Below are 24,902 nucleotides of genomic sequence, written 5' to 3' on the forward strand. Positions count from 1 at the left end.
CCCTCCTTTTTTACCCCCCTCCCTAATCTTACTGAAACATCTGTAACCAGGAACCTCCAACAACCATTCCTATCCCTCTTCTATCCACGTTTCCGTGATCGCCACAACATCGTAGTCCCAGGTACTGATCCACGCCTTAAGTTCACCCACCTTATTTCTGATACTCCTTGCATTGAAGTATACGCACTTGAACCCATCTCTGTGTCCGCAAGTATTCCCTGTCTGTGCTACCTTCTTCACAGCCTCCCTACATTCTTAGACATCCTGACAAACAGCTAGCCTACTTGCTGGACTACAAGTCCGGATCCCAACCCCCTGCCAAATTAGTTTAAACCCCCCCGAAGAGTGATAGCAAACCTACCCCCCAGGATATTGGTGCCCTTCTGGTTCAGGTGCAACCCGTCTTGCTTGTACAGGTCCCACCTTCCCCAGAATGCAGTCCAATTATCCAAATACCTGAAGCCCTCCCTCCTACACCATCCTTGCAGCCACGTGTTCAACTGCACTCTCTCCCTATTCCTTGCCTCACTGTCACGTGGCACCGGCAACAACCCAGAGGTGACGACTCTGTCTGTCCTAGCTTTTAGCTTCCAGCCTAACTCCCTGAGCTCTTGAATGACCTCCCCACCCCTCTTCATACCTATGTCGTTGGTGCCAACGTGCACCACGACTTCTGGCTGCACACCCTCCCCCTTAAGGATTCTGAAGACACGGTCCGAGACATCTCGGACCCTGGCACCCGGGAGTCAACAAACCATCCGAGAGTTAGAGAATGTTAGAAAGAAACATGGAGCCAAAATATCTAGGAAGGTGCCAACAATCAAGACTAAATGTTACAAAGGTAACCAAAATTCAAAACTAAAAGCCATGTATCTAATGCATGTCACATTCATAACAAGATACATTCATTTATAATTCATATAAAAATAACTAAATGCAAACTGATTGCCATTGTGGAGACATGGTTTCAGGATGACAAGGATTGGGTCCTGCATATAGAGGATGTATGTGATTTTGAAGATGTTAGTAAAGATGAAAAGGGAGCAGTTTTAATCAAGGCTGGCATTTGTGTAATAGTCAGAGAAGACCTTGCTTCAGGAGATCTCAATGTGGAATTGGTTTGTGTGGCGATGAAGAAACTAGAGGAAAGAAGTCACAAATGGGTGTGGTCCACAGGCCTTTTAACAGGAACTATAGTATGGGATAAAGTATACAAGAAGAAATATAGGGTCCTTGTGATAAAGAGACACCCATAATCACAAATGACGTTAATTCAAATGCAAACGTGAAAGATCAGATTGGCAATAGCAGCCTGGATAAAGAACTCACAGAATGCTTTTGAAATTGTTAATTAAAATGAATGAATTACCTTAGGGTTAAGCTATTCCGAGATAGCATTATCCACAATATAACTGAATTTTACATCCAGTTTGAAAGGGAGAAAATTAGATTTAAAACTAGTATTCTAAACCTAAATAAGGGCAAACAGGTGGGCCTAAAACCTGAATTATCTGAAATGAACTGTCATAGTCAGCTAGGATGTGGAGGTCCTGGTGTTGGACTGGGGTAGACAAAGTTAAAAATCACACAGTAACAGCTTGTACTTCCAAATAAACCTAGTGTTGTGTGATTTTTAACTTCGTCCGTACTCAGTTAGGGCAAAGATTAGCAGAAACTCAGTGGCAGACATTTAATGGGAAATACCTAACAGAAGGAGAAATTCGAAAGGGAGGATATATATCACACACCAGGAGGAAGAAACTAAAGTGAAAGGAAGCTAGATAGCAATGTAAAATCAGACAGCAAGAATTTCTCCAGGTACTTAGAAAGCTAAACTAAGAAAAGTGGGTGTTGGATACCTAGAGAATGAAAGTAGGGAGTCAGTAGAAGATAACATGGAATTTGGGGAGGAAATGGTCTCTCTTCTGGCTGTCAGTGTAACCCTGATGTCAGGGCGTGTACAATGCTCTGACCCAAATCTTCACTAGCGACCGGAAGTTTGAGTAGAGCATTTATCCAATGAAGTGTAATGCACTGCTTCATATTGTGGTTTGTTCAGTTATCATACCCTCTCAGTGCCTCAAATCTATGTATATATATTAATGTACAAGTAGGAAATGCTTTTGGTTTGTTCACTGAATACAGTCAAATTTCAATGTTTGTTTGCTCATATGCTACTGTACAGAACCGAGCTGCTTTAGTGACTATGTATGTAAATATGCTTAATAAATTTTAAAAAGGGCTTTATATTGTGGTGAAGCAGTTTCAAGTGAGTAAACATCTGAGTAGACAAAGAGAGATATACAGGGTGGTCAGCACCGACTGAGCTGCTGTCTTGCACAGCCAAAGAGGACACTCCCTTCCCAATTACCATGTCATGATTCTCTCTGGTCCGCCCAGTATCTTCAGGAAGCGGGCAAGTTCACAAAGCTGAGCTCTTTGTGTGTGAGTGTGGCGGCCTGAGAGCAGGTGGGTGGCAGTGCGACAAGCTGCTGTCGGTGACTCAGCGCCGGACATCTTCCTTTGTGCTCCTTACCGCTGGGGTTTCTTGGCTTTTGTGAGGTGCGATAACATTTTGCCGTGGTCTTGTACATTCAGCGACACCCAGGGCAGCGTATACGGTGAGAGCGACTTTGCACAAAATTAACGTCTGGGAGAAGGAGTGGAAGGTCGACTCTGCACTCGGGAGATTTCACTGGCATTTGGTGAATTTCCTCTTACAGATATGTATTTCGCTGTATTGTGTATCATTCCTTTTGAATCTGCTGAATTAGGATTTTATAACTAGAGCGCGGTTTATTTCTGGCTCCAAAACAGCAAACATCTGCTTACAGTTAGTTCTCAGAGAGTCTGTAGAAATTTGCTTTGCCGGGTTTCTGCGTAGCTTCAGGACTGACTGACTGAACCGCGCCCTGATTCTGGCGGATCTTGTCCTCCAAGGGCATTGAACCCATGATTTATGTTGATACAACATCGCAGATCCTAAAAAATAGAGGGTAACGTGTAAATACAACGATCTGCAAATGAAACAAATTGTAGTAATTCAGAAGTAAAATTACGCTGATGCTGAAATCTAAAGTTAAGGTCGCCGACCTGAACCCCTAAACCTCTATCCAGAGATCTCGTATGATCCGTTAAGTATCCAAGACTTTCCGTCTGTGTTGTGGCAGCCACACTTCCACAGAACCACTTCATGTTATATATAGCACAATTCAAAACTGGAACCGTTACAGTTTCAGATTAGATTCCCTACAGTGTGGAAACAGGCCCTTCGGCCCAACAAGTCCACACCTGACCCTCTGAAGAGTAACCCACTCAGACCCATTCCCCTACCCCATATTTACCCCTGACTAATGCACCTGGCACTCTGGGCAATTTAGCATGCCCAAATTACACCTGACCCACACATCTTTGGCTGTGAGAGGAAACTGGAGCACCTGGAGGATACCCACGCAGACACGGGGAGAATGTGCAAACTCCGCACAGGCAGTTGCCTGAGGCGGTTATCAAACTCTGGCCCCTGGCGCTGTGAGGCAGCAGTGTTCACCAGTGACGTCCCTAAGATACTGATGTACAAGGGCGATTTAATACAGTAAAACATAGCAATGTCCTTGCCTTGCCTAATACATGTAAACCTTGCCCCTCCGAATCCCCTCCAACGCCTCACCTTGCACTAATGTCAGGCTCTCCAGTCTACAATTCTATGGCTTTTCCTCACCACCTTTCTAAAATAATGGCAACACATTACTCACCCTCCAGCCTTCCAGCACCTCACCCTTGACTATTGATACATATATCTAAGGAAGGGGCCCAACAATCACTTCCCTGGTTTCCCACAAAGTTCTGAGCAACATCTGATCAAGTCCCAGGGTTTTGTCCACCTTTTATGCATTTTGACCATAAGACATAGGAGTGGAAGTAAGGCCATTCGGCCCATCGAGTCCACTCCGCCATTCAATCATGGCTGATGGGCATTTCAACTCCACTTACCCGCATTCTCCCCGTAGCCCTTAATTCCTTGTGACATCAAGAATTTATCAATCTCAGCCTTGAAGACATTTAGCGTCCCAGCCTCCACTGCACTCTGCGGCAATGAATTCCACAGGCCACCACTCTCTGGCTGAAGAAATGTCTCCGCATTTCTGTTCTGAATTTACCCCCTCTAATTCTAAGGCTGTGTTCACAGGTCCTAGTCTCATTGCCTAACCGAAACAATTTCCTAGCGTCCACCCTTTCCAAGCCATGTGTTATCTTGTAAGTTTCTATTAGATCTCCCCTTAATCTTCCAAACGCCAATGAATACAATCCCAGGATCCTCAGCCGTTCCTCATATATTAGACCTACCATTCCAGGGATCATCCATGTGAATCGCCGCTGGACATGCTCCAGTGCCAATATGTCCTTCCTGAGGTGTGGAGACACAGTACTCCAAATGGGGCCTAACCAGAGCTTTATAAAGTTTCAGTAGCACAACGGTGCTTTTATATTCCAAACCTCTTGAGATAAATGACAACATTGAATTCGCTTTCTTAATCACGGATTCAACCTGCATGTTTACCTTTAGAGACTAGCACTCCCAGATCCCTTTGTACTTTGGCTTTATGAATTTTCTCATGGTTTAGAAAGTAGTCCATGCTTGTATTCTTTTTTCCAAAGTGCAAGACCTCACATTTGCTCACATTGAATTCCATCAACCATTTCCTGGGCCGCTCTCCCAAACTGTCTAGATCCTTCTGCAGCCTCCCCACTTCCTCAGTACTACCTGCCTGTCCACCTAACTTTGTATCATCGGCAAGGTGGACATTTAAGGTGTCCAGCATCACTGTGTCTGTAATATGGACATTTTTCAAGATATCACTATTTATTTTTCCAAGTCTTCCAGCTTCCAACCCTTCTCCACAGTAAACATTGATGCTAAATACTTCAGAGTATCTCATTCATCTTCTGCAGTTCCACACATGGATGGCCTTGTTGATCTTTTAAGGGTCCCTATTCTCTCCCTTATTACTTGTTTGTCCTTAATATATTTGTAAGATCTCCTTAATCCTGTTTGCCAAAACTATTTCATGTCCCCTTTTTGCCCTCCTGATTTCCCTCTTCAATAGACTCCTGCTGCCCTTATACTGCTGCAGGGATTCACTTGATCCCAGCTGTCTGTACCTGACGCATGCCTTCCCTACATTTCACACTAACAGGGACATAATGCTTCTGGAGTCATTATCTCATTTTTGAAGGCCTCCCACTTTCCAACCATCCCTTTACTTGCAAATAGCCTCTTCCGATCAATCTTTGAATGTTCTTGCTTAATACTGTCAAAATTGAAATTACTCCAATTTAGATCCTAGTTTTAAGTTTTAGATCAGGTCTATGTAGGATAGGAATTATCATTTAACCTAATGTACGGCTTCTAATTTCATTTTGAAAGATGGTTAATTTTCTACTTTTCGTTCAAGCTTACACAAATACTGCAAGAACGTTGCGCACAGATGTGCAAAAGTAGGACTAGGTTTTGTTGTAGGGCCCTTGCATTCAAATGGCCTGGGCCTGATTTTCTCTCTCTCTCGAGACAGAATACACGTCAGGACTGCTTCGTGGCCTTGAACCACCCCAAGGTGTAACTTTCATGGGCCTGAGCACAGGTCCTCTGCTAAATGATGATTAAGTCTATGGCAACAAGAGTTTTAATTGTCTTTTTTTTGTTTTAGGCTTGTGGTTAGTTCCTGAAGATGTTTGCAAAAGCGACCAGCAGTTTTGTGAAACAGATTGAGAGCAGTGGTGACCTGATCCCTGTTCACAGCCTGAATGATTCTGACAAACTGCAGCTTCTGAATCTGGTAACAAAAAGGAAGAAGGGATGGTTCTGGCAAAAACCAAAATATTATCCATCCACGTTTACCCTTCAAGACATATTGATGGGTGACAGTTCCATCAAACCTGGTATGGATTTTTGGTTGATTTCCAAGTACTTTGTGTCGAGTAAAATGTTGGGCATGAGGAAAGTGATTCCTTTCTGTGGCCGTAGATTTTCTGATATGTGCAGAACAAACTTGAGGCCTTAACTTCATTCACAGCAAAAAGAAGAATACATGCTGCGTGAAGTTTTATTTAAAAATGAGTTTCAGGAAGTAGAAAAGGTTGAAAAATAAATTGATCGAGTTTAGAAGTGGAAATTTCTTTGTACATTTGAGGCAGTGCTGTGGAACTTTGAAAATGGCAGGCAGAGTCAGCTTTGGAAGTTTTGCCCTCCTACCTGACAGATACAGAAGGAAAGGTGGATAGGGCATGATTCATGTCTGAGCGAAAATAGAACTCAACTGGGCTGTTGTAAAATTCTGAAGCACCTATTCTAACACTCCTTTTGTACCTTCCTCTCACTTGTGTGTTATCAAACAATTATCTATCATTATATTCTTCACTGCCATTTTAAAACAAGTAACACTCCAAATTTTCACCTTGGCTGAATTTCAATCAAGCCATTCATCTGAAAACAGTACAAAGTACAAATATCCTCTTTGGAGACTATACACTGCTGTCCTCTTGGGAATCCTGTTCTAAAGCCAATGCTTCCTGAATTGATGTTTAATTGGTTGGAGAGGGCTGTGACAACTCTTGAGACCGAGCAAGTAAGGTAGTTTGTGGCTTCTGCTTATTTATTTCAAACACTGACCAGAAATGTTTTTATGAGCTGAACACTGCTAACAGGAGCACTAAAATAACAGGAATTAATATGAACAATAGTTTTTCATTTGTTCATGGAATGTGGGTGTCTCTGGCAAGGCCAATGTTTATTGCCTATTCCTAATTACCTTGGAGCAGGTGCTGAGCTGCACGTGACTTGTAGTCCTTTGAGTGTTGGGGCACGGTGCTGTTTGGAAGATACTTTCAGGATTTTGAGCCAGTAGCGCTGAAGGAACAGCGGTTATGTATTCCCTGCTGTTGTGCTTCTTGGTGGTAAAAATCATGAGTTTGAAAGGTGCTGCCGAAAGAGCCTTGATGAAATTCTGCAGTGCGCCTTGTAGATAGTACACACTGCTGCTACTGCGTGTCCGTGATGGATGAGTTTCCACTCAAGTGGTCTGCTTTGTTTTGATGGTATCAAGCTACTGGAGTGTTATTGGAAGTGCACTGGTCCAGGTAAGTGGGATTACTTTTAACATTCCATTTGTGCCTTGTAGATGGTGGACAGGCTTTAGGGAGTCAGCAGGTGAGTCACTTGCAGTTTTCCTAGCCTCTGTCCTGCTGTCATACAGCCTCATCTCCACCCCCCTCCCCCGGATGCATGCGCATACACACGCATGACTTTGAATATCATTGGATGATGGTCATTGCCTGGCATTTGTTTGGCCAAATATTACTTGCCACTTGTTAACTCTAGTGTGAATGTTGTCCACGTCTTGTTGCATTTGGACTGCTTCAGTAGTTGAGATACAAGTGTTGCAGAACATTGTGTAATCATCAGTGAACATTCCCACTTCTGACCTTATGATAGAGGGAAGGTTAATGAAGCAGCTGAAGATTGTTAGGCTGAGAACACTATCCTGAGAAGGTCCTGGAAAGATGACCTGATCTGTCATCTCAGCTGACTGACCTCCAACAACCACAACAACATTCCTGATGAAGAGCTTATGCTTGAAACGTTGACTCTCCTGATCCTCAGATGCTGCCTGACCAGCTGTACTTTTCCACCGCCGCACCTTTGGACTGAACTCTAGAATTTGCAGTCCACACTTTCTCCGACAACAACCATCTTGCTGTGTATTCAATACAATTGCAACCAGTAGAGAATTCTTCCCTGATTACTGTTGACTCAAGATTGAGGGTTCCTTGATGCACTCAGTCAAATGTGGTCTTGATGACAAGGGCAGTTGCTCTTGCCTCTCCACTGGAGTTCTGCTCTTTTGTTCATGCTTGGAACAAGACTGTAATGAGATCAGAAGCCACATGTTCATGACAGACCCAGGTTCTGTTTTAGATCTGTTTGAAGTCTGTCCCATTTAGCACGGTTATAGTGCCACACAACATGATGGAGGATATTCTTAATGTGAAGGCGAGACTTTGTCTCCACAAGGACTGTGCATTGGTTGTTCTTACCAATACTGTCATGGACAGATGCATCTGTAGCTGCCAGATTTGGTAAGGATGGGGTCAAGCATGTTTTTCCCTTTTGTTGGTCCCTTGCCACAGACCCAGCCTGGCAGTTATGGCCTTAGGACCCGACCTGTTCGATCAGTAGTGCAGTTGCCGGCCCACTCTTGGTGCTGGGAATTTGAAATCCACCATCCAGAGTACACTTTACGTCCCTGTCACCCTCCAGTACTTCCTCCAAACATTGTTCAATATAGTGGAATACAGATTCATCAGCCAAGGGATGATAGTATGTGGCAAACAGCAGGAGATTTCCTTGCATTCTTTTAACCTGAAACCATGAGACTTCCTGGGCTCTGGAGTCAAATTGAGGATTCCCAGGTCAGTGCCCTGCTGACGTTTTACCACTGTGCTGGATTAATCCTGCAGATGGAACAGGATGCATTCAGAAGGGTGACTGTGGTATGTGGGACATAGTCACATTCATGGAATCATACCTTGCAGACAATGTCAGGCTGTTGCTTGACTGGTCTAGTAGACAGCTCCCCCAATTTTGGCACTAGATCCCAGATGAAAGTAAGGAGAGCTTTGCAGGATGACAGGACTATTTCTGGTTGTTGTATTTTCTGTGCTTAGTTCAATGTCCGCTGGACAATCTGGTTTCACTTTTAAGACATTTGTTGTGATTGATACAACTGTGAGTGGCTTGCTAGGTCATTTTGGGGGGCTGTTGAGAATTGACCACATTGCTGTAGGTCTGGAGTCACATGAAGGCCAGACCAGGTGAGGATGGCAGATTTCCTTCTCTGAGGCAAATGATAGGCCAGATTCGTTTTTCTGACAATTGGCAATGGTTTCAAGGTCATCAGTGGAATCTTAAATTCCAGATATGTTTTATTGAATTCAAATTCCACCGTCTGCCTTGGTGGGATTCAAACCCAAGTCCCCATTAGCTGTGTTTCTACATTAATAGTCTTGCGATAATACCACTAGGCCATTGCCTCCCTTATGAAGTGCCACTTGATAGTACTATTGACAACCCCTTTCATCACTTTGGAGAGTGGTCATTGGCCAAGTTGGATTTGTCTTGCTTTTTGCACAAAGGACAAACCTGAGCAGTTATCCTTGTTAGGAGAAAGTGAGGACTGTAGATGTATCATTCCTGATGAAGGGCTTATGTCTGAAATGTCTATTCTCCTGCACCTTGGATGCTGCCTGACCTGCTGTACTTTTCCAGCACCACACTCAGCAATTATCCTTGTTGCCAGGGCAATGCTGGTGTGCCTCCCCGGAACATCTTGTCTCGGCATACGGCTTCTTCTGGAGCACATCTTCAGTACTTATTGCTACTTTTATAATACTATTGTCGTCAGGGTTCAGGATCTCTGCATTCAGCTATTTCATTCCAAGTGATACCAAGAATCCAATTCGTTAAAAACTCATATCTGTATTGTTGGGAATCTCAGGAAGAGGTTGAGCTGACCATTCAGTTGGCCCTTCTGGAATATGGGTGCAAATACTTAAGCCTTGTTTTTTTGCCTTGATGTGTTGGGTGAGGATGGAGATATTTGGGGAGTCACCACCTCATCCTCTTGATTGTCCATTACATATAATTGTCCACCAACATTCACAATTGGAATGTGATAGGGCTTCAGAGCTTTGATCTAATCCAATGCTGTGGAATTGCTTAGTTTCTTCTATCATTTCCTGCAAATGCTGTGGGGCATACAAGTATTCCTGTGTTGTAGCTGAAAATGTGTTGCTGGAAAAGCGCAGCGGGTCAGGCAGCATCCAGGGAACAGGAGAATCGATGATTCGGGCATAAGCCCAAGGGCAGTTGCCTGAGGAAGAAGAGACGTTGTTGGTAACAAAATGAAGAATGTAACCAAATCCTTACACTATAATAGGATGATGTGAAGTTAAAAGAAAAAGTAAGATGGATCAAAAGGCTTGATTTTAAAACAATTTATTATTAGGTTGTAAAGAATTTAAGATCGTATATTGCATACTTGATTAGGAATAAAGTATTGGGCTAAACCCCTTTTTAAAAATTGTATTGATCGTTACCTTTTTCAAAAATGTACTTCAACCAATCTTTGAACATTTTCTACGATCAAACTCGGAGTGTGAGGATTTCCTGACTCTTTTTGCTCACTATCAAGTGGTGAGCTAGAAGATGACGTTTGAAGAAAAGATGAGGATGTTTCCAGTAATGAGGGACTTTTTGTCGATAGAGGTGAGGAAGTTGGTATTGTTTACTTTGGAAAAGAGAAGTGTGAAAGAAGATTTGATAGCGGTATTCAAAATCATGGGGATCTGGGTAAAGTTAGTGGGAGGATTGAAAATGAGAAGACATTGATTTTTGTGTAATTGGAAAAAGGAGCAATGGTAATTAGGTTAAAGCTATTTTTAGTGCAGGGTTTGGTTACAATTTGGAATGCACTACCCAAGGTTGAGAGGAGTGCAGATTAACTGAATAGTGGCAGTCTAAATATTAGAGGATCATTATCTGAAGAAAGAAGAAAGTGAAGGATTATGGGAGTGATTTTTATTGTTCATTCATGGTTTGTGGGTGTTGTTTGTTTTACAAAGAAAGCATTTTTTTGTCAATTCGTAATTGCCCTTGAGAGGATGGTGGTGAGCCTCCTTCTTGAATTGTTGCAATGTTTCAGGTATAATTCAGTGTTATTAGCAAAAAAAGCTTTTGATGGATGGATTTTGACACAATAATTATGAAGGAGCTAGGTACTGGTTGAATTGCTCCTTCAGAGAACCCGGGAGGGCATGACAGACTAAATAGCCTCATTCTGTGTTGTGACTGTTCTGTGATTCTATTGTAAGGCCTAACAATTCTTATTTACTTTAACCCAAGATAGCAGACTCCCATTATGTCCCCTCTCCCTATAACTAAATGGATTTACTGAATTGATTTTTGTTTTGTATTTATTTGTCATATTCTTTCATAAGCAAATAATGTCACCATAAATTCATGAGGCATCACCAGAACAATTGGCTTATGTACGACTAATTGAAAGCATGCTGGGGAACCAGTCATGTGTTAGTAACTGCTACAATGCTCACTTGTCCTTTTCAGTAATTGTGCTGAAAAGGTCCTTGTTTTGCAGCTGTCACTGAATCGGACTTTCTCAAGTATGAAGGAAAATTTGGAGACAATGTGGAGGCAGGTACGGAAGCTGAGATTGCCAATTTAAGCTTCAGCCTGGAAGGTCAGGACTCGGTGGCACTGGAATCTTCTTTTGGAAATCTGAAGAAGCAAGAAATTGATCTGAGTCAGCTTTTAAAAATTGCTGAGAAAAGGTAAATGACAACAGGTACATAGCTTATTTGTGTTGCCATAAAACAATATGAGACAAAACCAATTTAACAGTTGTTGACAGTTATTAATAACACAAAACAAGAATTGTAGTTACTGGAAATCTGAAACACACAAAAACAGAAATTGCTAGAGAATCTCAGCAGGTCTTACAGTATCTGTGGAGAGTAAACAGTTATTGTTTGAGTTCAGTGACCCTTCAGAACATTAAAAAAAATTCACTTATACTGAAATTGATACAGCAATTTGTTAAGGCATGCCCTATTCTATAATAAAGTAACAGGTGTAAATTTCCAAATTTAACTTAATAGTTTGCATGATGCTATACAGTAGTTACACTGACATTAATTGTTCGATGACATGCAATCTTCATCATGGTTTCTTATACTTTGGAATTCTTCTGTCGATGTTATTGCATGAATTTGAATGAAATAGTAATGAAAGTGTTCCTCTCCATATCTATCTCTCCAGCATTACCACAGTGGATTTGTTCCTGGATAGTCAATTCAGGATCAGGAATTATTTTAATTTCATTCTTGGGTAATATTAGACTCCAGTGTTATTTAAATGTGATTGTCTACATGTGTAGGTTGGTCTTCCATGGGCACATTTTCAGTATCATTGGTAGTAGTCACTCCCTTATGTTGTCTATATCCATATCTCCTTGTGAATTAGCATAACCTGAACTGGAGGAAAATCAATCCTTGAGTTCTGGAATGTATGCTCTCTCAGGGTTTCCTCTTTAATTAGTTTAAAAGAGAACTGAACACCAAGATGATATGAAGTTTGGTTTCAATAATAAAATATACTGAGCAGGGTATAAGATCCAATTTGTTAAGTTGCACAGCTTAAGTTTCTCTAATGGTATAAACTCAGCAATGTTTCATGTTATCCCCATACCAGTGGGCGGCCTTACTTTATTTAAATAACTCTCCTGCCTCTTGTTCAATAGACTGAATAGAGATGCTCTCCCTACATCACCATGTTTATCATGCCTTGCAACAATGTGCCTGCCTGTACAGAATCTTATCCAGAAATCCAACAGTTTTGTTTTTTTCTGTGTTCTGTTTCTAAAGCCTCTCAATTGGTGTCAGGGAACCCTGTCCCTGTCTCAGACCAATTGACATTGATTTTCTCATACAATTAAGGGTGTCTTTCTGAATACCCAGATATACTAGTGAATAACTTATTGTTTTGTTTGTGGGAGAAACGTGCTGATAAATATACTCGCCACCTTCCATCTTAATAAATTGCGAACGTAATTTTTAAAATCTAGCATTTTGTCCCCAGAATTTCCAAAACTGGTCAAATATTTCAGAATTATCGGGTGGAATAGACTGGTCATAATGCTATCAATGTTGTAATTCCTCTAATTTTAAAAAAGGAAATTCAAACTTCCAGTTGACACAACAAGATTTCCTGTTTCAAGATACCGATTGTAAGAAGCACACCGAAAGCAACAGTGACTCAATATTATTTTGTAAGCAGTCTTAATGTTAAACTTAAGAACAGCTTTCTCCTACTTTAAATATAATCAAAAATCCCACTTCACAATTGTACTTTGCAGTGTCCCTCAGGGAGACTTTTGATTTCTCAGACCCAGTTCAAAATGATATCTAGCTGTGATGGTTTACCCCCATTCTACTTTTTTTCCACCCTTGTAATTTTTACCCTAGCATTGTAGGTTCATGTTGAGGGTTTTCCTAAATATTCTCCCTCTCGTCTAAATTTAGCAAATCATTCATCTGCCTTTCAAATCCCCTCAATTTTCCTCTGCTCTGCAATCTAAATACAATAAATCGCTATGACTCTTAAGTATCTGCTTACATTTCTGTGGTCTGTGGTAGCCATTTAAAGTCCTGCTAAGTCTATTATTAAAATGAAGTACAGTTTTTTGTTTTAAATAAGTTGTAATCTCTTTCATGTCTTGTGGACATGATACAGCCAAACTATTGTAAATATAGATGCTACTGTCATTGTCTCCTCATGTGAACACCTTGCACCTCAGTCTAGCAGTACAACCTTTAACAGCTACATTACTGAGGTCTCCGGTAGGCAAGTTTTGGAACAAGTTACATGACTCCTTCAGTTTTAACCTACATTAAAGACACAGTAATGAAAACAATTCCGTAAACCTCATTTGTAACAATGTTAATCTTCTGATTTAGTGCATTGTAATGTTTTTAAAGTCTTTCATTTTCAAAATAAATTATTACACAAATAAAGGCAAAACTTTAAGTTTTTCTAAAGTTCCATCAATTTTTGGCTGGTCTACATGCATAAGTTGAGCTCAGTAATAGTGCTTGCTCCTCTTGTTTCAGGGCTTAATCCCCATTCCAGGTACTTGACCCCCCTAAATTAGGTGAGCAGTGTAATGCTGTACTGAAAAAGCGCCATGTTGTTTGACATTTGGATGTGACATCAAAATGTCCCTTCTGCCATCTTGTGCAGGTATAAACAATCATTTGACACTCATCTAAAAATAAGCTGGAGAGCTCTCCCAGTATCCAGGTCAATATTTATCACTCAAGCAACACTCAAAAACATATGATCTGGTTATTTTATTTAATTGCCTTTTTTGGGATCTTGCTGGGCGCAAAAAGGTTGCTGATAATACTATATTACATCAGTCACAACACGTCCAAAGTACTTCATTACATTGAGACACCCTAAGACTGTGTAAAGTGCATTTTCTCACTGCTGTTTGCTAGCCTCTTCCCTAACTATTACATTGGGCATTATGTAATATAGCATAAAGTATTCGAGACAATCTTTACAGTCAACTTTCACCTTGTTTTTGGGGATAAAAGGGTTGCTAGCAAGAACTGCATTTGTTGTCCATCCCAATTGCACTCGATTAAATGCTGCAGAGTTGCCCTCTTGAATGCTGTGGTACTTTTGGTATTTACATCCACAGTGTTGTTAGGAAACCAAGTTTTTGGCCCGGTAATAGTCAAGGAGCAGTGCATTCTAATGAGACTGAGATTTTCTGTACTTCATCTTGGAGATGTTTCACGCTGTGCATTGATGGAGGAGGGATTGAATGTTTAAAATGTTGTGTGGGAGACTGATCATGTGTACTGCATTCCACTTGGATAATTTCAAGCTTCTTGTGTTGTTGAAGCTGCAATGTCCAGGCAATGGAGAATGTTGCATCACACTCCTCACTTCTGCTTTATAGCTCTGGTCAGGGGGGTTTGAAGATGCAACATCCATTGCAGAATTTCCAGTGTCTGACTTGCTTTCCAGAATACTTTTGATACTTGCTCACATCTACATGTGACTACTATAAAGGTTAGTGGCAACGAAAGAAAAAAAAGTAATTTCCCCTACTTGCTTTTTCAGGCCTTTAAATTTGGATCACCCTTTTGTCCAGCAAACCCGTGAAAAAAGAGAAATTTTGTGTGTGGTAAATGAAAAGATTATCACCTCCCAAAAGTGCTCCATTTCCGAACATTTGCAAATTGAAGAAAAGTGTGGTGGAGCGCTGGGACTTAAAACAAAAATATTGAAGGTGTGTATGTTCGCTGAAATACAAGCTTGTATCTCACTGTAGTTGCCATAACATTTTAGCTGCATATAGCATGGATCTCTGGAGCTTGTTCAATGACATTTTTCATCTGCATTGGTTTTTAAAACTCAAGAATTGGCTGAATTGAAAATGCATTTACAAATTTATATGTGAGTAACTTGTATAAGCTGGATCAACAAGATGAAATTGTAAAATAATGTGAGCCTTTGCTACTTATTGTATTGTGACACGGGTACATTAATCATTTTTGTGTGACATAGTCTAAACCAGGGTAGTAAACATTTTAGGCGCACTTCCATACTTTATTGCATCAATGTACAAAATTAGGTTTAGTGCCTCAAAAGGAAATTGCTTTGTAAAATTCACAAGTTTACTTCACAAAAGTATAATTTAAACAAAAAAGTAAACTGAAGGGAAAGGCAGACCTATGGAATGTGCTATTAATATTAACATGAAAAATCAGTGCAGCTAGAATTTTTTTTCCCAAGCAGATGCAACTTTAAAATATTATTATTACCATTTAGTACATGAATAATTGTTCTGTAATTTTGCAAATATTGTGACACCCTATGTGTTTTATTTAAAAACAGTTATCTTGGAGTGACGGTTCCTTTTTAAGAACTAGGTCTCTCTGGGGGGGAGGGGTTGGCGGGGGGCGTGAGAGTCAACAAACTGATCATGAGGTCGTATATTCTGGGGGTGGTGATTGTGTTGCAGCAATTTAGTTTGAATTTAGAACAAGTTGTAGTGAACTAAACTTCTCTTTCAGCACAATTTGCTTGAAATTCTGGGTACTAGTTAATAAGGTTAAAGCTCTCTTCTTAACTTAATTATTCTGATAACAGTGATTTGAACTTCTTCTACAGCCAAACTGTTGAGTGTTTTAAATGCAAACCTCCAGAATTTAAGATTCTTAGAACCTAGAGTTCTGAACTGAGGTGGCCATGCTTCAGATACTGGTGGCATTTTAGAACTTTAGGAAGGTTGCACGAGGTTTGAAGGGACAGACTTATGAGAAGGTGGCACAGTGGTTCAGTGGATAGCATTGCAACTTCACAGTGCCAGGGACCCAGGTTCGATTCCAGCCTCAGGCACCTGTCTGTGTGGAGTTTGCACATTCTCGCTGTGTCTGTGTGGATTTCCTCTGAGTGTCCCGGTTTCCTCCCACAGTCCAAAGATGTGCATGTTAAATTGCTCAGTGTTCAGGGGTGTATAGGTTAGGTGCAGTAGTCAGGGGTCAATGTAGAGTAACAGGGGAATGAGTCTGGATGGGATATTCAGCGGGTTGATGTAGACTTGCTTGGTCAAAGGGCCTGTTTCCACACTGTAGGGATTCTGTTCTATTTTATGAAAGGCCCAGGACACTAAGCGGTGAATCTTCCAGTTTTTGATAAATAAATCGTGACCCTTCAGTCCAACTTGTTCATGCCAACCAGATATCCCAACCTAATCTAGTCCCAGATGGAACACTTGGTCCATATCCCTCTAAACCCTTCTATTCATATACCCATCCAGGTGCCTTTTAAATGTTGCAGTTGTACCAGCCTCCACTTCCTCTGATAGCTCATTTCATACATGCACCACTCTTTGCATGAAAATGTTGCCCCTTAGGTCCGTTTTATATTTTTCCCCTCTGACCCTAAACCTATGCCCTCTAGTTCTGGACTCCCCCAACCCAGCGAAAAGCCTTTGTCTATTTATCCTATCCATGCCCCTCATGGTTTTATAAACCTCAGCCTTTGCTCCAGGGAAAACAGCCCCAGCCTGTTCAGCCTCTCCTCATAGCTCAAGTCCAACCCTGGCAACATCCTTGTATATCTTTTTTGAACCATTGCAAGTTTCACAACATCCTTCTGATAGGAATTAGACCAGAATTGCATCCAATATTCCAACAGTGGCCTAATCAATGTCCTGTACAGCCACAGCATGCCCTCCCAACTCCTATTCTCAATGCTCTGACCAATAACGAAAAGCATACCAAACATCATCTTCACTATCCTATCTACCTGCGACTCTACTTTCAAGAAGCTATGAACCTGCAACCCAAGGTCTCTTTGTTCAATAACATTCCCCATTACCATTAAGTGTATAAGTCCTGCTCTCATATGTTTTCCCAAAATGCTGCACCTCACATTTATCTGAATTAAACTCCCATCTGCCACTTCTCAGTCCACTGGTCCATCTGATCAAGATACCATTGCAATCTGAGGTAACCCTCTTTACTGTCCACTACACCTCCAATTTTGGTGTCATCTGCAAACTTACTTACTTATACCTCCTATGTTCATATCCAAATCATTTATATAAATGATGAAAAGTGGTGGACCCAGCACTGATTCTTGTGGCACTCCACTGGTCACAGGCCTCCAGTCTGAAAAACAAATCTCCACCACCACCCTCTGTCTTCTACCTTTGAGCCAGTTCTGTATCCAAATGGCTAGTTCTCCCTGTATTCCGTGAGATCTAACCTTGCTAACCAGTCTCCTATGGGGAACCTTGTCAAATGCCTTACTGAAGTCCATATAGATCACATCTACTGCTCAGCCCTCAACAATCCTCTTTGTTACTTTCTCAAAAAACTCATTCAAGTTTGTGAGACATGATTTCCCACGCAAAAAGCCATGTTGACTATCCCTAATCAGTCCTTGCCTCTCCAAATACATGTACATCCTGTCCCTCAGGATTCCTTCAACAACTTGCCCACCACTGACGTCAGGCTCACCAGTCGATAGTTCCCTGTCTTGTCCTTACCATCTTTCTTAAATAATGGTGCCACGTTGGCCAACCTCCAGTCTTCTGGCACCTCCGCTGTGACTATCGATGATACAAATATCTCAGCAAGGGGCCCAGCAATCACTAGCTTAAAAGTAATTGCATTTTATGTGCTTTCAATATTTTAACATGGGTAAGTAAGATTCACATTCTTTGGTTTCTGTGTAATAAAACTCTCTTCCTTTGTTTTAAATCAGTGTAACTTGTGATTTCATACTTTTAGTAAATGCCTGCTTCTCGTCTCTATTGAGATCATACCAAGTTGCTGTATACCATTTTGCCCATATCCCTGTCAAGGGACCAATCATGAAAGGCATGAAGCAATGGAGATGGGAATGTATTAGGTGTTGCTTCCAGCTGTTCTCCCCTTCTGACCAACACCCCTGCACCCTGAAAGTTTTCATTTTAACTGTGGTTCCGCAGATTCTCACTGCCTTCTGACCCTGCACTTTGCATCCATCCTTTATGCATCAATAATGCAAATCCATGTTTTGCTTCCACACCTGAAATGTCATCCCATTTTATGCCCTTTTCTCATGTAGATTCACTAGATAAGAGGAAAGATGCTTTCTCCTCTTCTCTCCTTCCGCCATACTCAACCTGATGCTCTAAATACAATGAGGGAAATTGTTGAGCCATATTGCTGCCCTCAGCCTAACACCTTTCCAACGTAGCACGCAACAAAATTGAAGCTGATCCCATGTAGCCATGAGGAGACCTCAGAGGGGTCTGGTTAGTTGAGATCAGAAGGTGGTACCAGCAGATGTAAAATGATATCTTTGCTCCAAACATTAATCTGTAAAAGGAGGTTTGGCATAAAAGTGAAAGCAAGGCTCCAAAACGCATTTAAAAAAAACTAGTTTACAGATTTATTGGTCATGAGTAGCAATAGTGGTTTTAAATGTTATTCTGTTGAAAAATGTTTCTTTGTGAATTGGAACAGATTTCTGAGCTGCTTGTGTTTTGTAGGTTTCAGCAAATGATGATGGTACTATATCCAAAGATACAGAGGTTGTGTTGGAGATCCCACCTCGAACGGTTATTGCATACGGTGTCACTGAGCTTTTTATAAACCAGCATGGGCAGTTTGGTATGCATTGATTATAACAATTAAGCCAAGTAATATAATCGTGGATCTGGTGAATATGCTGCTAGTTCAGTCAGCCAATTGAGCTTCCAATTTCTGATGTTAGAAAGTATACTTGTGATAAGGTAGAAAACGTGAATTAGAGTCATAGTCATAGAGATGTACAGCATGGAAACAGACCCTTTGGTCCAACCCGTCCATGCCGACCAGATATCCCAGCCCATATCCCTCCAAACCCTTCCTATTCATTTACCCATCCAAATGCCTCTTAAATGTTGCAATTGTACCAGCCTCCACCACATCCTTTGGCAGCTCATTCCATACACGTACCACCTTGTGTGTGAAAATGTTGCCCCTTAGGTCTCTTTTATATCTTTCCCCTCTCACCCTAAACCTATGCCCTCTAGTTCTTAACTCTCCGACCCCAGGGAAAAGACTTTGTCTATTTATCTTATCCATGCCCCTCATAATTTTGTAAACCTCTATAAGGTCACGCCTCAGCCTCCGATGCTCCAGGGAAAACAGCCCCAGTCTGCTCAGCCTCTCCCTATAGCTCAAATCCTCCAACCCTGGCAACATCCTTGTAAATCTTTTCTGAACCCTTTCAAATTTCACAACATCTTCCCGATAGGAAGGAGACCAGAATTGCACACAATATTCCAACAGTGGCCTAACCAATGTTCTGTACAGCCGCAACATGACCTCCCAACTCCTGTACTCAATACTCTGACCAACAAAGGAAAACATACCAAACGCCACCTTCTCTATCCTATCTACCTGCGACTCCACTTTCAAGGAGCTCTGAACCTGCACTCCAAGGTCTCTTTGTTTAGCAACACTCCCTAGGACCTTACCATTAAGTGTACAAGTCCTGCTAAGATTTGCTTTCCCAAAATGCAGCACCTTGCATTTATCTGAATTAAACTCCATCTGCCACTTCTCAGCCCATTGGCCCATCTGGTCCAGATCCTGTTGTAATCTGAGGTAACCCTCTTCGCTGTCCACTACACCTCCAATTTTGGTGTCATCTGCAAACTTACCAACTGTACCTCTCATGCTCGCATCCAAATCATTTATGTAAATGACAAAGAGTAGAGGGCCCAGCACCGATCCTTGTGGCACTCCACTGGTCACAGGCTTCCAGTCTGAAAAACAACCTTCCACCACCACCACCCTCTGTCTTCTACCTTTGAGCCACTTCTGTATCCACATGGCAAGTTCTCCCTGTATTCCATGAGATCTAACCTTGCTAATCAGTCTCCCATGGGGAACCTTGTCGAACGCTTTACCGAAGTCCATATAGATCACATCTACTGCTCTGCCCTCATCAATCTTCTTTGTTACTTCTTCAAAAAAATCAATCAAGTTTGTGAGACATGATTTCCCATGCACAAAGCCATGTTGATATCCCTAATCAGTCCTTGCCTTTCCAAATACATGTACATCCTGTCCCTCAGGAATCCCTCCAACAACTTGCCTACCACCAAGGTCAGGCTCACCGGTCTATAGTTCCCTGGCTTGTCTTTACTGCCCTTCTTAATCAGTGGCACCACGTTTGCCAACCTCCAGTCTTCCGGCACCTCACCTTTGACTATTGATGATATAAGTATCTCAGCAAGAGGCCAAGCAATCCCTTCTCTAGCTTCCCACCGAGTTCTCGGGTACACCTGATCAGGTCCTGGGGATTTATCCACCTTTAACCATTTCAAGACACCCAGCACATCCTCCTCTGTAATCTGGACGTTTTGCATGATGTCACCATCTATTTTCCCTATAGTTTATATCTTCCATATCCTTTTCCACAGTAAATATTGATGCAAAATATTCGTTTACTATCTCCCCCATTTTCTGTGGCTCCACACAAAGGCCGCCTAGCTTGATCTTTGAGGGGCCCTATTCTCTCCCTAGTTACCCTTTTGTCCTTAATATGTTTGTAAAAACCCTTTGGGATTCTCCTTCATTGTATTTGCCAAAGCTATCTCATGTCCCCGTTTTGCCCTCCTGATTTCCTCTTAAGTATACTCCTACTTCCTTTATACTCTTCTAAGGATTCACTTGATCTATCCTGTCTATACCTGACATATGCTTTCTTCTTTTTCTTAACTAAACCCTCAATTTCTTTAGTCATCCAGCATTCCCTATACTGACCAGCCTCCCCTTTCACCATGACAGGAATATATTTTCTCTGGATTCTTATCTCATTTCTGAAGGCTTCCCATTTTCCAGCTGTCCCTTTTACCTGCGAGCATCTGCCTCCAATCAGCTTTCGAATGTTCTTGCCTAATACCGTCAAAATTGGTCTTTCTCCAATTTAGAACTTCAACTTTTAGATCTGGTCTATCCTTTTCCATCACTATTTTGAAACAAATAGAATTATGGTCGCTGGCTCCAAAGTGCTCCCCCATTGCCACCTCAGTTACCTGCTCTGCCTTATACAATTCTTCTTCTGATAAATACTCTTGGGAAATAAGTGTTTTGGTTGGAAAAGATCCAGATAAAACTGTTTGAACCAATTTCATAAGATCTTTTAAAAAGGAATTGAGTAGTTTCTTGACAAAGAGAACATTGATGAATATAAGGAGCAAGCAGGGATCTGGAGTAGAACTAGGTGAGGTACAAAATACTGCAAAATGTAATGGCAAATGGCTTGTTTTGGTGCTGCAAAATTCTCCAATATTGATGTCTAAAACTAATGTAATATCCAATATTATTTTAATACCCCTTTGCATATTTAATGATTTCAGAATAGTGTCAGAATGTGAGATGGGTTTTAAGAAAAGTTAGTTATGCAGTCATACAGTACGGAAACAAACCCTTCATTCCAACTAGTCGATGTTGACCAAGTTCCCAAACTAAATCAGTCCTGCCTGCCTGTGCTTCACCCATATTCCTCAAAACCTTTCTTGTTCATGCACTTAACCAAATGTCTTTTAAACATTGTAACTGTATCCGTATACATCACTTCTTCTGGAAATTCATTCCATATGTAAACCACTCTTTTTTTAAAAAAAAAGTTGCCCCCATGTCCTTTTTAAATTTTTCACCTCTCACCTTCAAAATATGCCCTCTTCTTAAAATTCCCTACCATAGGTAAAAGACACCTGCCATTCACCTTATCTATACCCATCATTATTTTAGAAACCTCTATAAGGTTATCCCTCAATCTTCAATGCTCCACTGAAAAAGGTCCCAGTCTAACCAGAATTCATTTTAACTCAGAACTTCCATACCCAGCAATATCCTGGTAAATCTCTTCTGAACTCTCTCCTGCTTGATAATATCCTTCCTATAACAAGGTGACCAGATCTGGACACAGTACTCCAGAAGAAGCCTCACCAACATCCTGTATTTCCTCATCATGACTTCCCAACTCTATACTCAAAGGTCTGAGCAATGAAGACAAGTGTGCTAAGTGCCTTTTTAACAATTACATGTGATGCAAACTTCAAAGAATTATGTACCTGTACCCCTAGGTCTCTGTTCTACAACATTACCCAAGGCTCTACTTTTAATTGTATAACGTCTGCCCCAATTTGTTTTGCTAAAATGCAATACGTCACTAAATATCCAAATTGAACGCCATCTGCCACTCCTCAGTCTATTTATCCAAATGATCAAGATCTCTTTGTAATCTTAAATAACCTCCACTATACCACCAATTTTAGTGTCATCTGCAAACCTACTAACCATACTTCCTATATTCTCAACTAAATAATTTAAATAAATAACAAACGAAAGTGAACCCAGCAATTATCACCGTGGAACACCACTTTTAACAGGCTCCAGTCCAAAAAATATCCATCCATCACCATACTCAACATTCAGGCTTGAACTGGTAAGTTGCAAGTAACATTCAAGCCATGCAAGTGACTGGCAATGACCATCCCCAACCCAAGAATTTATTGTCTCTGCTGCTCAATGGAACATAATGGTTGAGAGATTTACTTTCTTTTTCAAAATAGAAATTTTGTGAAGACTTTGTAAGGATGCAATCAAAATTTAATTGAACAGGTTATAGGATAAGGGATGAAATTATACGCATGTTCGTCTGTCTTCAATTAATTTGAAAGATTCAACTAATCTCCAAAATCAGAATGTAATTGACAAATATTCAATATGTTCTTATTGTCTTGTCTGATTTTAAATCATTTCCATTATTAGTTGAGTCTTTCAACATTTACAATATAGTTTTAGCTAACATGGTTCTGACATATAGTTCTGAAAAAGTTACTGATATTTTCACTTTTTTAAATGCCAGATCTCTGCCTACTTTCTGAAAAAAGTGGAGGGTTTGATAAAGTCCTAGTAGGCAAAAATAAAAAAGAATTTTCAGTGTGCACTTCTTTAACGTGTGTTGATGGAGAACATAAACATCAGCAGTGTATGATGAATGTCCCAAGTGAAACTTCGCTAAGTGTTTTAAAACCAGGTAAATGAACATCACAGCAATTTGAAATATTTGTCTAACCATGTGCTTTATCCCAGAGTTTTTGGCCATTGATGTCAAATTCTGTATCCATTTTAGTATTTCTTTGGGATAGTAGTGAGTCTTCTGTGGTGTTCAGTTTGTAATTTAGCACAATTTGTTATTTCAACTAAGCAGGATTGAATGCAATCAATATGGTTTTATTGGTTTGGAAGGTGATGAAGTCACAACATTACTGAATGAGTAATCCAGACCCCATGTTAATGTTCTGGCGACGCAGGTTTGAATCCGGCCACTGTAAATGGTGAAATTTGAATTTGATAATTTTCTGGAATAAAAAGCTCGTCTAGTAACAACTATGTCAATTGTCATAGCTATCTGTTTCACTAATGCCTTTTAAGGATGGAAATCTGCCGTTCTTCTGGTCTGGCCTACATGTGACTCCAGATCCACAGCAACGTAATTGATTCCCTCAGAACTTACCATTAAATGTATAAGTCCTGCCCTGATTTGCCTTTCCAAAATGCAGCACTTCAAACTTAGCTACATTAAACTCCATCTGTTGTTCCTCAGTCCAACAGCCCATCTGACCAAGATCCTGTTGTAACCTTTGATGTCCACTATATCACCAATTTTGGTGTTATCTGTGAATTTATTAACCTTACCTCCTATATTAACATCCAAAGCATTTATATTACTGGCAAAAAGCAGTGGAGCCAGCACCGATCCTTACGGCACATCACGGGTGACAGATCTCTAGCCTGAAAAGTACCCTTCCACCACCACCCTCTGTCTCCTACCTTCGAGCCAGTTCTATATCCAGATGGCTAGTTCTTCCTGTACTCCATGTAATCTAACCCTGTTAACAAGTCTGCCATCTGGGACCTTGTTGAATGCTTTACTGAAGTCCATATAGACTATGTTCACCACTCCGCCTTCATCAATCCTCTTCATCACTTCTCCCTTATCTCTTTCCTCTACTGTTTCCCCATTACTGATTTCATAACTTCCCCCAAACCTTTTCATATCTGTGATTTGTAATTATTTTCAGGTTTCAGTGCTTAAGCAACTTTCAGCTGCAGTGTTTGTGATCACCTTCATATTTTCAGATTTGTTTCTGAACTTGCCATTATCAGGTCAGATGTTTTTGTTAGTGTCACATGTCCGCTCCCTCTTCTTTTGTGATTTTCATTTATACTAACCCTTATTTAATATTACTGAATGAGATTAGCCATCCAGTCTGCAGATCAGAAAACGAAGATATCAATTTAGTTTCGGTTTTGCCAAGAATCTGAAAGTTAAGGTCGTAAGACAACGTAATCCTTGCAGTCGGACACGCCACATCCTTCAGTAGTTTTTAACTTGCTATCTGATGCCATTATTACTTACTCAATCCTCTGACAATCATCAGGTTTTGTTAAGGGGACGAACATAATGTCCTAGGAGAAAGTGAGGACTGCAGATGCTGGAACTCACAGGCAAAAAGTGTGGGGCTGGAAAATCACAGCCAGTCAGGCAGCATCCGATGAGCAGGAAAGTCGATGTTTCGAGCATAAGCTCCTCTTCAGGAATGTCCTAACTGGGTAAACTGCAGATCAGTTGACTTCCTAAAAGTAACTGGTTTGTTTTATTCTCTCATTTGTGTTTTTGAATGGAATAGATATCC

The 24,902-nt window shown here is 40.9% G+C and overlaps 1 protein-coding gene across 3 annotated transcripts in view; it reads left to right on the forward strand.

Annotated features, from left to right (window-relative positions):
* The first annotated feature begins 2,215 nt into the window (after positions 1–2,215).
* The window catches only part of LOC122549713 (gasdermin-E), a 37,433-nt gene continuing 14,746 nt past the window's right edge, over positions 2,216–24,902 (forward strand). The window contains exons 1-6 of one of the 3 annotated variants that reach the window (XM_087986990.1): positions 2,220–2,562; positions 5,706–5,937; positions 11,211–11,403; positions 14,765–14,933; positions 18,693–18,813; positions 23,069–23,239. In XM_087986990.1, coding sequence (XP_087843116.1) covers positions 5,727–5,937; positions 11,211–11,403; positions 14,765–14,933; positions 18,693–18,813; positions 23,069–23,239 — 865 coding nt within the window. In that variant the 5' untranslated portion in view covers positions 2,220–2,562; positions 5,706–5,726. Of the gene's footprint in view, positions 2,706–5,705; positions 5,938–11,210; positions 11,404–14,764; positions 14,934–18,692; positions 18,814–23,068; positions 23,240–24,902 lie in introns of all 3 variants that reach the window. The other 2 variants (XM_087986989.1, XM_087986991.1) reach the window with 2 other exon arrangements.

This window comes from Chiloscyllium plagiosum, unplaced genomic scaffold, assembly GCF_037043375.1.
Source record: "Chiloscyllium plagiosum isolate Xiang-an unplaced genomic scaffold, Cpla_swu_hap1 HiC_scaffold_5, whole genome shotgun sequence".
NCBI classification, from domain to species: Eukaryota; Metazoa; Chordata; class Chondrichthyes; order Orectolobiformes; family Hemiscylliidae; genus Chiloscyllium; species Chiloscyllium plagiosum.